General features: G+C 36.9%; 1 protein-coding gene across 2 annotated transcripts in view; it reads left to right on the forward strand.

Moving 5' to 3' along the window:
• LOC110114751 (regulator of nonsense transcripts 1 homolog) overlaps window positions 1-6,644 on the forward strand; it is a 51,791-nt gene extending 45,147 nt beyond the window's left edge. For both annotated transcript variants that reach the window (XM_020847731.2, XM_020847732.2), the window contains exons 21-29: window positions 2,271-2,405; window positions 3,673-3,747; window positions 3,880-3,997; window positions 4,198-4,574; window positions 4,671-4,733; window positions 4,825-4,893; window positions 5,455-5,583; window positions 5,674-5,784; window positions 5,859-6,644. In XM_020847731.2, the coding sequence (XP_020703390.1) occupies window positions 2,271-2,405; window positions 3,673-3,747; window positions 3,880-3,997; window positions 4,198-4,574; window positions 4,671-4,733; window positions 4,825-4,893; window positions 5,455-5,583; window positions 5,674-5,784; window positions 5,859-5,954 (1,173 nt within the window). In that variant the 3' untranslated portion in view covers window positions 5,955-6,644. The remainder of the gene's footprint in view (window positions 1-2,270; window positions 2,406-3,672; window positions 3,748-3,879; window positions 3,998-4,197; window positions 4,575-4,670; window positions 4,734-4,824; window positions 4,894-5,454; window positions 5,584-5,673; window positions 5,785-5,858) is intronic.
• Window positions 6,645-14,331: the final 7,687 nt, after the last annotated feature.

Below are 14,331 nucleotides of genomic sequence, written 5' to 3' on the forward strand. Positions count from 1 at the left end.
ATTTCCCTTAAGAACTAGGGGGAAGATGGACCCGAAGGATAATTAATCCACTTTCCTTGCTGTCCCACCATCAGTTTATAATGCCATTTTCGATGTCTTGAGGGCTACTGTTCAACACAGCCTTCATTGTTGCCCCGCACCTTTCATGCTTGATTGATGTAGCCGTCATCGCTGTCATTTGCGTTGTCGCAATGTGTGAAGCTAATTCGACCCAAAGTTTTGACCAAATGAAGGGCTATGGTGTACCAAGGGACTTAATAACTCTATTTTTCTACGACTAATTACCAAGTTGGGCGTGACAAATTTGTATTCCCCAGCTTGAGTGACCCTTGACACTTGATCTCATGGTTAGGATGGGAATGGGAGGGTCACTTGGATCATGTCGATCAATGTTAAATCCCAGCCGTCTCTTAACACTCTATCCCACGGCCAGGATAGGAATTCGTGGGAGGCTCACTTGGATCATGTTGATTTCTTTCTATATTTGGGTGGCTGATTTAGGAAGGATTATATTAAGGCAATTATGCATGATTATGTAGTTATTTGTTTCTTTATTAAGACATCTTGTATAGATCTATAAGTAAATATAATTTTGTATAATAAAATTAAGCATTTTTCTCCTCCAACTCTTTGAATTTAACATCCCTCAATCAAAAGGGACGTTTTGATGTTCATAATGTTTTACTTGTAGGTTAGCTATGATCATCAAAAGATTTGGAATCTATACTGCCATTTCTATATACTTTACAGACGTTGGGAAGACCTTTCCCATTGATTTTATTTTCCCATTGATTTTATTTTAGGTTTTCCTAGGACGTGGTATATTTTCTTGGTAGATAGGTTTTGAAAATATGGCATATTTTCTAAACATCGAATGTTTTCAAACGTGCTTTAAAACTAACGATGCTTCTTACATTACAAAATTATGTTTTGCAAAATTTGTTCTGAGGTAGAGGTGATCTCATTAATCAAATGATGTTTGTTGATCGTACCTTGCCTGCTAATAGACCATACGACACTATGGATCTTCCTAATTAAGACCCATGATGCGGCAGGGCTATTCTTTAGAAGTGGATGGGAACTAAGATTTAAGGTCTCTATCGACATTGCAAAACTTCAAACGTTCCTATAATTTTCGGTTGAAGCTGATCACAATCCTGCCGGTTTCCTCTCAAAAGCAATTATGTGTGAATCTGACTACTGTTAAGTATTCAAAAGCTGTTAGATGTGCAACATGCTCTCTCAGAATTTTTTTTTTTGGAATATGAATGCTATTCCAACTTACGGCTTAATTAGTTAATTTACCAGTTTGGGACATAGGTGTGCAACGAGTCGAGTCAAACTTGAGTCAGGGGGTGTTCGAGTTGAACTCAACTATCAAATAGCGAGCTCGAAGTCGAGCTCGACTCGTTCCATTGTAAAGTTTGAGCCGCTCGTCGAGCCTCCAGCGCAGTCCGATTGGCCTTCTAGTTCGCCTTCTGGTTCACCTTTCGAACTCGTCGAGCCTTGTGCGGCCTTTTAAAATGTGTGTGTGTGTGTGTGAGAGAGAGAGAGAGAGAGAGAGAGAGAGAGAGAGAGAGAGAGAGAGCAGAATGAATATTAGGCATTTATTATTCATCTGTCTGTAATAAATGAACACACTTTACATCATCATTTATTGGACTGCTCACCATTGTTATGCTGTAGTCTGCCAGAGAGAAGAGAGAGAGAACTTTGAAATACACACGAGGGATTTGAAAAATCACAAAAATTTTGGGCGGTAACTTTAAAATTACACCAAGATTTACGTAACATTTAGTATTATTTTTTTTAATATTTATATTTAATAATTATTCGAGCCGGCTCGCGAGCTCACGAACCGAGCCGAGCTCGATAAGCTTGGCTCGTGAGCCCATAAACGAGTCGAGCTCGAGCCGGCTTGACTCACTTACTCCCCTAGTGGGACATCATTAACAGTCACCTGGGCAGCTGCTCTTCTATTTTCTAGTTGAATCTTGCATATTGAGACATGTAAATGGAAAGTGAATGACAGTAATACAATACGTTGGATGGTCTGTGTGATATGGTTTTTCCTTGAACTTATTTTTCTAATTTCGTGGATCTTGTAATTTGTCCGTTCTAGCAGATCCCTTTTTTATATTGGATTTTTTCCCCTTGTTTCATGTATTTCTTCCAGCTTCTCGTCTGTAGAGTACCAAAATGAACAGTTTCGCTAATATTTCTTCATACAACTTGAGATGTATTGTTCCTCAAATACTTTACTTTGTCAGGGTATTGGATTTCTTAATGACCCTCGTAGGTTGAACGTGGCTCTAACACGAGCTCGCTATGGCATTGTTATTTTGGGGAATCCGAAGGTTCTGAGCAAACAGCCACTATGGAATGGTTTACTGACGCATTACAAGGTACTTGTTGAACATATTACTTGCGTAGTTGGTTTTTATTTGTTCTCTGATGATTGCGCAAGTTGGGGTCCTGGCTTGGTGCTATCCTTTATTTTATTGCATTCTCGCAATGCCTAGTGTGCCTTAGTTTTTTTGTTTTTTTATTTAATTTAATCTAAGTTTATTTTAATTTTTATAAGTTTGGTGTTATCTTATACTCTATGGTTCACTGGTTTCAAGATGAGCTTTCTTGTCTTCATAAAATCAGAGTTTTATGTGAAATTCCTTTTAGACGCAACATATATTGTTTTTTACCCTTTGTGTTCGATGGCTAATTTTCCAACTGTAGTTTTCTTTTAAAATGGTTTGTCTTTTAATTTTTATTAATCTGTGTTACTATTAAATGGATAAAGATTTTCTAGTTTTGTTTTTGTTTTTTTAATTTTTATAAACAGAAGACACATTTCCATGTATTGCTATGTACCAGTAAGATGGATAATGATTAATGGCACAGCATACGTTTACTGGTGCCATTTCTGTACTTAACCTTTCTGCAAATTCTCTCTTTAATGTCACAGAATGGCCTATTTCGTGTTATTTATATTTTCATGGAAATAACTCTCATAAGGAGCTTTTGTGGTAGCCCTTTGGCCCCTGAAAGATTCTAATATGGCAATCTTATATAAAACCGTTATACAGTTTGCTGCAGAGTGCTGAGTTCTTGAGAAAGAAAGAACAGAGAGAAGATGAAATTAAAGCAAACTAATTTCTCAGATTATTTCATAAAGGTAAATAGGAGAGTAATATATAGAGTACAAGAGCTTATGTGGCAGATTTGCCACGTGGCAAGAAAGTACAAAGCTTAACAGCTAACACAGAGTTCATATAATTGTGTTTAAATCTAGCATTTCCCGTAACAAAGATCATGAGTAGCCTTTTCTTATCTGGCCTAGCAAAGCATGGTTTGGATGTTATGGAAGTTTACCTATTTGGACTTTTGGGGGAGATTTAGTTTCTCCAAGTGGTATACGCTCTTAAAAAATGTGATTTTTTTACCAACCAATCGACTGATAAATTTTAAATTGCATCCCTTGTTTATTTCTGGAGCTAAGTTTGCATAAGTGCTTGCTTGGTTATCTAGAAGCTATTATGTGCAAACAAGCAATGATCTTTTCTTATCAATGCTAAATTATTTGCTGAATAGTTCTGTTAACTGTTCATGCAACTTGTCGTTACTCTAAACTAAATGTAGCTAAATATATCTGTTTTTTTTTTTTCTTTAAATCAGGAACGTGAGTGTCTTGTAGAAGGACCTCTGAATAATCTCAAACAGAGCATGGTACAATTTCAGAAGCCAAAGAAGGTTAGTTGCAGCATAAATTAAGTTTTCCCATTTTTACTCCTCTTTTTTGGTCTTTTTAATCAATAGGCTTCATTAAAATGTGCCTCCTTGAGTTGGCAGTAATATCTTGTGCCATTGATTTATGTCCAACAGATTTATAATGACCGTAGGCTTTTCATTGGTGCTGGCCCTGGTATTGTGTCTGGTGATAATTTTGGTCCTGTTAATTTGCCAAGCCCAAATGCTGACAAGAGAGTTGGACGGATGAAAGGTTTTTTTATTAAACATTTTATATATATATCTGATTTTTCTTAATCACTTTTGCGATCGTAACAATTTTGATTTGTTTTAATCAATCATTGCTCTAGCATTTTATGTTCCTCCATTTATAAACCCAGAATTTCACATATTTCTACCTGCATGTAGGCTTTGAATAGTTGTAATGCTAATATTTACAATTGATCAAACCAGGCCACTCTTACATGCCATTTTCAACACCAAATGGTACTCATAAACCAGTGGTGCACCCGGCAGGCTATCCATTGTCCCGAATCCCCCTTCCACCTTTTCCTGCTGGCCCCCACTCTCAGCCATATGCTATTCCAACTCGTGGAGCTGTCCATGGACCAATTGGAGCTATGCCTCAGGTTCCGCAGCCCGGGAACAGGGCCTTCGGTGCTGGTCGAGGCAATGCTGGCGGTCCTATTGGAGGTCATCTAAGTCATCAACATAACTCACAGCAGGCTGTGGGCAGCTTTGGTCCTGGATTTAGTTTTCCTTCAATGGACAATCCAAACAGCCAGCCCTCCCTTGGTGGTCCATTATCCCAAAGTGGACTAATGACACAGGTTAGTTTTTCTGTTTGTTTTCAAAAGTTTTGTACGTCCATCTAAAATCTCTGATCTGATCATTTCATATTTTCCTTCATTCTTTCAATTGCTCAGCCACCTGTTCAAGGTCTCAGCCAGACTTTTAATGATGGATTTTCCATTGGTGGCATGTCTCAGGTAATTAATGTTGTTTACTTGGTAACCATTTGTGTGCTTAACTTTTTTCACCTGAACATTTTACCTATTACAAAGTTTTTGATTATATTAGGATTATGGCGACGACTTCAAAAGCCAAGGATCACATGTTGCTTATAATGTGGCAGACTTTTCTTCGCAGGCATGCTTATTTTCTCACTTTTTTTTTTGCCATTTTATGACTAGGTGTTAGGTTATTATGCCATGTGCCTGTACATATGCTAAAGCAATAACTTTTCCTTGTGAAGTTGTAAAGTTGGTTAGCTGATCTTAATTGTGATTTCGCAGACTGTTTCAGTCTTATATGATTAGTGTAGTTGAACATTTTTAAATAAAATAATAGTAATGCGGTGAAAAATAGTTGCAACGTAGTTACTACTTCATAACATGGAAGTTTTTCTGTGCATGTGTTTTATGGAGAGTTGTAACAAAAGGTTGTGAAATCACGGATGGGCAGTTTTGATGTTTTGGTGAACATTTTTTTTTTTTTTTTTGAGGCGGCCTGAGTATCTGCTGTTTTTTTTCCCCCTCACATATTCATGGATTCTTCTCTTCATTTCTTTTTGTCCAATCAGAGTTTGTTTGAATGATTCCTCAAAATGTGAGGATTCAGTAATTGACTTTGCCTTATATGTTAGAAATCCTTCATCTTCTGTGTATCTTTTTCTTTCCATATGGCATCAAGTATTGTTCGTGTTTGCAGGCTTCCCAAAGTGGATATGCTGTTGATTATGTTGCCCAAGGACCTCAGGGTGGATTCCCAAGCTACCTAAATCAGAATACCCAACCAGGATATACCCACCTGGGCACTGGGAACGACTTCATCTCTCAGGTAACTTTGCAACTATATTACTTCATTTATTAGGCCGTTGCCTTAACATTGTATCCCTTCATTTGGACTAAAGAATCTCCTTTTATTCAGGATTATATGACGCATGGATCACCAGGGTTATTCACGCAGGCAGGATTCAATGATTCTTCACAAGAGTCTTCTCAGAGCCATTTTGGTGGACCAGGTCCTCTTCAGTCACAGGTAGTTACCTTACTGAGCTCAAACTCCTTTTAGCTAAAGAGCATCACAGAGCCTTACTCATTAAACACGTGCAGGGCCTCATAAATCCTGTATATTCCCAACCATTCACCCAATACAATACCCAGCCTTTAAATTTGCATCCTCCACATCAGCTGAACAGAACTAAGTGAAGCAAAAGCATCTTTACATTGGCTGAGCTGCTTAATCTTATGGTTCATATGGGGACCAAATTCTCTCAATGAGAAATATGATTTTGCCAGTATTTGCCTTTAGTGGCTCATGGAAAGTTATAGAAAGCTGGGGTAGCTTGCTTTTCCCCCAAGTAGATGGAGATTGGATTTGTGTCCATATAGCTCGGATTGCGGACCCAATCTTCTACCAGCCTGAGGTAAAATGGTGTCCATCCCTTCCATCTTGTTGGTTTATGATACTTGTCAGGGAACAACTAGCCTGTCGCATGTCTTTGAGGCAATCTTCGGATTCTATCAGCCTATACCAGCAAGCAGTCTCGGAGTTGAATTTGATCCTTATTTTAGGATGGCCTTGTTTCCATCCCCTTGGTCTTGAAAGTCTCAATGAATTCACATTTTTTGTACATAATAGTCTTACTCCTTGTTTAAATACTTGGACGATGCTACAGTAGGTATGTTTCCTTAAGTTAGTTGGGTTGTTCTGTAGTTGGTGATTGTCTAAAACTTGACCCCTTGCTCCAGACTCAGTGCGTTATGTAAAGTCATATTTAGATGCCTTTTGCTTTCTTTGAGTAAGGTTAATTCTTTGCTTGGGATGCCTGTTTTGGTGTACATTGTTGCTTATATTTTGATAGAATTTTTATAATATATGGACATTTTTTTGTTGAATGATTTGTTTGGTTAAATTTCTCTTTCAAATATATAGTTTTTTTAGCATCAATATGGATATCCCTTTAGATTTAGGGTTTAATTTGTGGGGCATAGTTGCCGGGAACAACCTCCTTTTGCTTTTTTTAGTTGAAGAGGATGGTAGAGGGGGAGAAATCTAGTTTTTTTTGCGATAATTTTTTTATTGTTTTAAAAAAATAATTTTTAATAGAATTAAAAAATAATAATAATAATAAATAATGGCCAAAAACTTTCCAAAAAAAGTCTTGCTCATTGAAGCCATCCGCAGGATGTCAATATAAAATAGTTCGATATAGGTTCAACAATACAGAAAAAAAGATTATTCTCAAATCTAATTCCGTTTGATAATGATTTTGTCGGTCGTTGTAAATAGAGAGTGCATGTTTGCGATCAATTCCTGTTACTACATTTTTTTTTTCTCCTTTTTTTTTTGTTTAAACATCTAAATTCCTCTTAATCCATTGAGGTTTGGTGAACTCCTCTTTTGTCGTCACTTGGAATTCTTCAATTCCTTTGAAGATTCCCTTCTATGGTTTAATTCTTTTGAAAAGCATATGATCTAGCAATAATTTATTTACTTAATATGATTTATTTCCTTCAAATAGTTATGCCAACTGTAGCACTTCCGTGTAGGAAGACTTTGTCCTTTTTTCCCTCTTGTATGTGAAGTGGGAACTTTTATTTGGTCCGGTCACCTGTCGTAGTTCTACGTTCGGACGCCAGTAAAATAGTGCCACGTATTCTCACTATTTATTGCGCGGCCCGATAACCCCGACCTGGAACGGAGACGAGATTGCTATGTTCGCGTGTTGCTAGGTATTGCTTGGTATTGATCAATTTTGCTCGGCAATAATGAGAAATACCATTATGTGAAGATCAATATTGAGCAATACTAAGTAATACTGAGTTTTTCTCGGTATTGCTCGGTATTTCTTAGTATTGGTTTTCACAGAGCGATATTTTTCATTATTGTCAAGCAATACGCGAACATAGCAATCCCGGGTCAAGTTGTTGGGCCGCGTGGTATTGAGTAAGACCACGTGGCGACATGTTATTGGCGTCCGAACGTAGAGCTACGTCAGCTCACCTGATCTAATAATTGTTCATGAAGTGGACGGTAACATTTGATGCAGTAATTATATTTTGTTCTCTCTTTCTAAATTTTTTCAATTTTCACTTATTAGAGGTTTAATAATATTGCAGTCAACAAGAATTTTTTGCCATTCTTTTCTCAGTCACTATCTAAAAACTAGTTGGCTCAATGGGAATAAGAAATTTTTCATTTTCCAAGTTGAAAGAGTAGAGAGAGATTTTGATCATCTTGATTACAAACGATTATATGAAAATTTAATTGGGCAAGAAAATAAAATGGCAAGCGTTGCCTTCTAGAAATTCACAGTATCAGACAGTTTTTTTAATCTTTTAGGATTATATGAAGTGTCTTCTTGAATGTAAATAAGATGAGTTGAAAGCAATTCATAGGCATTAAAATCCTCAATGCCCAACATCAACATTATACTTGATTTGTTGGATTTTGATCTCCCCTTCTATAGGGAGAATGATCAAACAAAACATCATTAATTTATTCAAGATAGCCAATGCCTCAAGTCTCCTCCAACTTGCATCATGACCATTAATATCTACTACATTGTATTAATGAATTCTCTAACTGTGAATAATAATATTATTTATAATCTATGACACACACTGCTTAAATTATTTCAAATAGGCCAGGCTCCGTGATTTTCCTTTTTTGAATTTTAACGTTAAAAATCATAAGTTTCCTGTAAATTGTAGTATCGATAACTTCTCTAATGTGAGGAAGGACATCATTTGTAATATATGATACACACTAGTTAAATCATTTTAATTTGGTCAGACTCCTTGATTTTCCATTTTTTTTTAACTTTGTTGATGTCAATGAGCATTAGGGTCGATGTTAACTGTGTGCATTAGCCTTGATGGCAATGTCATGTATTGATGCTGATGTTGACAGTGTGCATCAATTTTATAAGTAAAGACGTGTGTTAACATTCGTACCGATGGCATGCATTAGACTTGTTGTTGGTAATTAACATGCATCGACATAAGTGCTGATGACATAAATTGACCTTGTTGCCAGTCACATATATCATTGTTGGTGTCAGCGATATGATAAGTGATAGTGATGACATGCATCATTCTTGTTTGACAATTGGGCAAAGATAGTAAGATGACTAAGATCAAGTGACAGTGATTATGTGATAGCAGCCCCATTAATAGTAATTGTGTGATAATTGTTGGGCAACAATAGTTGGGTAATTGGTCGATTGATCATAGTTATGTAATGATAGTTTGGTGATCAGTTGTTGAATGGCGGTTGTTGTCCCTAGTGATTGTCGCCATTAATTATGAAGATTAATAATTTTTTGCAGCATTCATTTAAATAACATCTATTAATAAGGCCTTATGGCCAAAGAACTCATAATCCAAAATTGTGCAACTCTAAGCATATTTGAATCAAGGACTCATAACATCTGAGTAGTAGACCTCAAAATATTATCTTTGTAACCCATTATTGACTTAGCTATTGAGTGTTTTGAAAACTTTAGCTTATATATTTCTGTTATGAGTTGTTTTAGTTTTAGGCTATGTTGCCTGTGCATGTTATCACACCTTGGTAATGCTCTATAAATAGAGGCCTTGGGTTGATGTAAGATTTGGGAAAAAATCTATAAACCTAATTTGTATTACCTCCCAAATTTCTGTCTCCCTCTCCTTCCCTCTCTTTCTCTCAAGAACATCTTCCAATATCTCAACAAATGGTATCAGAGCTAGGGAGATGGAGGGAGTTCTTGCATTCAAGAAAAAGGAAGGAGGCGCAGACCGCAGCTAGGACGCAGTCGAACGGGCGTCGGGTTGGCTTACTGAGGTGGAGGCAGGAGCAGACGCGGGCGGACTCGTGCAGGAAAGGCGCAGCGGCCTGGTGCCGCGATCTTAAGTTGGCAAGGGAGATTGCGCGAGCTGGTCACTGGGCGGAGGCAAGCAAGCGGAAGAGGCAGCTTCAGTTGATTGTAAAGCTGCGCCAGAAGGAAGCTCCGCAAGGTACTGTTGTGGGATTCTTGATAGGGAGGAACAGTGGACATTCTTGGCAAGCGGAGACGGTTGGGCTGGTTTGGCCACGAGACGGGAAGCCTCGCGGTGTACGGCGGTGTGCGTGGGGCAGCGCAGGGCGGGCGCTACGGGTAGGCACAGGTGGTGCGGGTGCGCGAGGCACATGGGCACGCGGCAGGACACGGATGTGCAGGATCTTGAACATTCAAAGGTTGCTGAGAAGCAAATCTTGAACAAGTAAAGGTGGCTGAGAAGCAGAGCATGGGTTTTCCACGTGGGCGGACCTGAGCTTGAATTATTGAGCTGAATGTAGTTCCAGATATCCAAAATCCTATGGATGCTATCAAATATGCAGAAGGTGAAGATAGGAGGAAGCAAGGCAATGGGACTTGAATCATTCCGGTTGCAAATAGAAATAGGTGGAGGTGAACCTGTTGTCCTTGGGCTGTTTGGTCAGGCTCAAATGAGGGAGAAGATAGAGATTCATATTCAGGTGGAATTCAATCAAGGTGGAGAATTATAGGAGCATGTTGAAGCATCAAGAACCTCGTGGAGGCAAGATGGTCGCAAACTTGGGATTGTGACGAGCGGAGCGCAGGTGAATGCGCAGGGCTAGGTGGACGGGTGGATCGTGCGAAGTCGCAGGTAGGAGCGCGCACGGGTGTCCAGGGCGATCGGTTGGATTGCAATAAGTTTGAGTTCTTGTGACAAGTGGTTTTTTGTTTTTTGTAAAACTAAATCAAGGTGGAGATTGTTATGAGTTATTTTAGTTTTAGGCTATGTTGCTCATGCATGTTATCACACCTTGGTAATGCTCTATAAATATAGGCCTTGGGTTGATGTAAGAGTTGGAGAAAAATCTAGTAAAGCTAATTTGTATTTCCTCCAAAATTGTTGTCTCCCTCTCATTCCCTCTCTCTCTCAAGAACATCTTCCAAGATCCTAACAATTTCATACACACAATGAGTATAAGGGAATTTTAGCTTATATATTTTTTTATTTTTTTATTTTATTTTTTATGCTCACTCTAAAAATTAAAGCTGAATCTGATACTACGAAGATCTTTTGGTTGATAATTAAAACTACCAACTAACACAACAAGGAGAGCTGAGTACAACCCTTAAATTGCTTTTATCAGGCTGTCTTCATGCAGCATATCTATAAATTAATGCACTCTTGGAAAAAAAAAAATTCTCCATAAACATAGTTCATTTATATTTATTTCTCAAGCCACAAGTCAACTTCGGTAGATTCCAAGTTGCATTTTTTTTTTTAGATTCCAAGCTACATTTCTTCTTTATTTTGCTAGTGAATGACAAAGACTATTATTTTACACAATACAAAATATATTATTTTCATAATGAAAAAAATTATAATAGCTTACGAATAGAGGTGCAAGTGAGCTGAGCCGGCTTGAGCTCGACTCGTTTATAGGCTCGCGAGCCATGCTTATGGAGCTCACGAGTCGGCTCGTGAGATCGCGAGCCAGCTCGAATAAGTATTAGTATTTTTAAAATAATTTTATTTTATATATTAAATTTAAATATTAAAAAAAACCACTTAAGTTTTATTTAAATGTTAAACATTTCATCTATTTTTTCTAAATTTTAAATAAGTTTTAAAAATCCCGCTTAAGTTTTAATAATCCCACCTAATTTAAAAAAATCCTGTCTAAATTTTAAAATTTCCGTCAATGGCTCGCGAGCCGGCTAGAGCTCGTTTACAGTGAGACGAGCTCGAGTTCGAACAGGCCTTCCAAGTGACGAGGCGAGCTTGATAAGGACCTAAACTTGACTCGACTCGACTCGTTTACACCCCTACTTACAAAGCGTTGCCTTTCTTATAGAGCGAAATTTATTTTAGAATATTTTGAGTATTTTTTTCCTATTATTTAGTATTTTGTATTCCAAGTTGGCTTTTGCTAGGAATACCCTCAGTCGCATTCCACAACAACACTGATTACAGGATATCGCAACAACAACAAGAAGAACCAGTAATTAAATAAAAAAAAAAGGAAGACCAGTATTTTTTAGCTCATTTATAGACCTTACACTTCATGTATAAGTCATTCGAACCACTCAATTCCAACGAAAATTTTAATTCTAAGACAATTTGTTACGTAGTATACAACTCATCTTAATCTGTTGGTTAGGGGTATGGTCTCACTACAGAAAAATCACGAGATACTAGCAGATTAATAGCTGATAATAAATGATTTTCTTGTAGTGTCTATCAAACAGGGGCGGAACCCCATTATGGCTAGCCCCCCCCCCAAATAAAAATGTTAAATTACTATGATCTTTAGGCAATTGCCCACAATATAATTAAATATATTGTGTAGATGTGTTATTGCTAGGGAATGATGAACCAAATACAAAGTGAAATAGTAAATCAAAATTTGTTCTAGGGGCGCTGCCCCCGGAAACCCCCGCAGGGGCGCTGCCCCTTGACCCCGCAACCTGACCGGGTAGGTCGAACCCCGCCAGGGGGCGCTACCCCCTTGGACCCCCGACATATATGCGAACAGTTATTATATGTTTGCTTCTCCTGAAAATTATGGTTGGTTCCGCCCCTGCTACCAACTAAGAGGTCATGAGTTCGAAGCTTGCTTATATGACGTGTGTGAGTTTCCCTTAATTAATCCAAACATTCCAAAAAATCATTTGTTAGATAGCCGAGCCTTAGATGAATTAAAGTTTTCTATATACACCAAAACTAATCCCTTTTTAGCTAAAAAATTTTAAGTTTATGAGAGATAGTCAAACACTTGTGTTTTAAACATCAATATATTTTTCAACTATTTAATTTTAGACTAAATCCAACTCTCCTATGTGCCTTAACAATAATTTTGATAGCAGCTGAAATGTTGAGATATAACAAAGAAATATCCTATAAAAATTATTGAAAAATAGTATAATATTGTTGAAAAAATTACATAAAAATTATGTAATTTTTTCCTATTGAACAAATATTATGTCTTAAAAATTAAAATAGAATAATAAAAGTTTTAGAAAATAAATAATCAACATTTTATGTTATAATAATTGTGTATTAGTGTTTTAAACTACAAATATTTGTCAAGGAACTAAATTTCTCTCTTATAAAGAGCTTATTTTGACAATATACCTTCTATTTTTTTATTTAGATAACTCTGCTCCATATTACTTTTTGTGACAGAATATCCCCAATGACATATAATATCTATTATTCTCAGACTAATATTGAACTTGTTGAAGTCCTCTAAAATCGATTTGAATTCGAGCTAATTCACACTAGTTTGAATCTGGTTTTCAACTCAGGTTCAAACTTGATTTGAACAAAGTTGAAAGTAATTTGTGTACGGGTTTAAATGAGTCAAGTACTTGCCTAATTGAGCTAAACTTGTTTTGTTCTTACTGAGCTCGAAATTTATAGGATCGAGCTTGACTCGATTGTTGAGTTAGATTTCTTGTTTTTTTATTAAAATTTTCATAATTTTAATAATTTTTTTTATTTTTAATATTCAATTAATTTTAGAATGTTAAAATATATTATAAAATGTTAATTTACATTAATTTTTAAATATATTTTAAGTTAATCAGTTCAACAAGCTTACAAGGTAAGCCAAGTTGAGCTCGAGCTCAAGCTCGTTTAGTAAGAGCTTAAGTATATACTTGAGCTCAAACTGGTGGTTCCATAAACTTGACTCATTAGTTCGTTAACTAGTTGAGCTCGAGCCAGCTCTACTCACACCCATAAACTTGTGTGAGGGAGAGGAGCCGTGCTACTCATGGAGAGTGCGACGCACAAACACTCATCAGGCCAGGGTATCAAGCTGGGTACTAAACAGGAGGTGATGTGGCTCATTTTAATTAGTCTCTGAATGGAATTCGATCTCTTTACAAAATAATTTCTTCTGGACCAGGAAGAACACGAATTCTCCCCGGCCCGGGAGAAATCGTGTGAGTTTTCTTTCACAGTTTTGTTTATAGGTAATGGTCTACAAAAGTAGCAGGAAAGAAAGAGAGCCCTCCATTTCTAAGCCTTCTGTACTCCAGTTGTGTTTAGATTCCATTGGTTCATTCTGAAAGGCGCTCTCTGTTGCACAGAACTTGTTAGCCATCTGTTGAATATATGCTGGAAACATTTACAGGTTTGACTTCAAATGCTTTTCATATGTGGCGAGCTGGCTGAATTTGCATCAATCTTAATGTATTACGAACTTTAAAGCAGCCTGATCATGCTTCTCTTACATCTTTAAGAGCCTCGTATTCATAAATCTTCCTCCCAGAATTATGATATCATGAAAAGAAAAGTTCCTTTACCAAACTGTTCATATGTTTCTATTAATGAATAATTTCTTTTATATATATAGATTTGCAAGTCTAGGAGAACTGTGATGGTGCTTCCATTCTTCTTTTGAAAAAGAGTAAATCGGCCTCCTTCATCGGAAATGACAAAACTTTGTCGGCATGATGACGAGCTTAATCACAATTGATATATATATGTCTTAAAGTAAGAGGATTAACTTAAAAAAATCTTAAATTAATTATAGTTCTTAATTTTGCTTGGTTTTAACACTTCAAAAATAATT

The sequence above is a fragment of the Dendrobium catenatum genome, unplaced genomic scaffold (assembly GCF_001605985.2).
Source record: "Dendrobium catenatum unplaced genomic scaffold, ASM160598v2 fragScaff_scaffold_1013, whole genome shotgun sequence".
Taxonomy (NCBI): Eukaryota; Viridiplantae; Streptophyta; class Magnoliopsida; order Asparagales; family Orchidaceae; genus Dendrobium; species Dendrobium catenatum.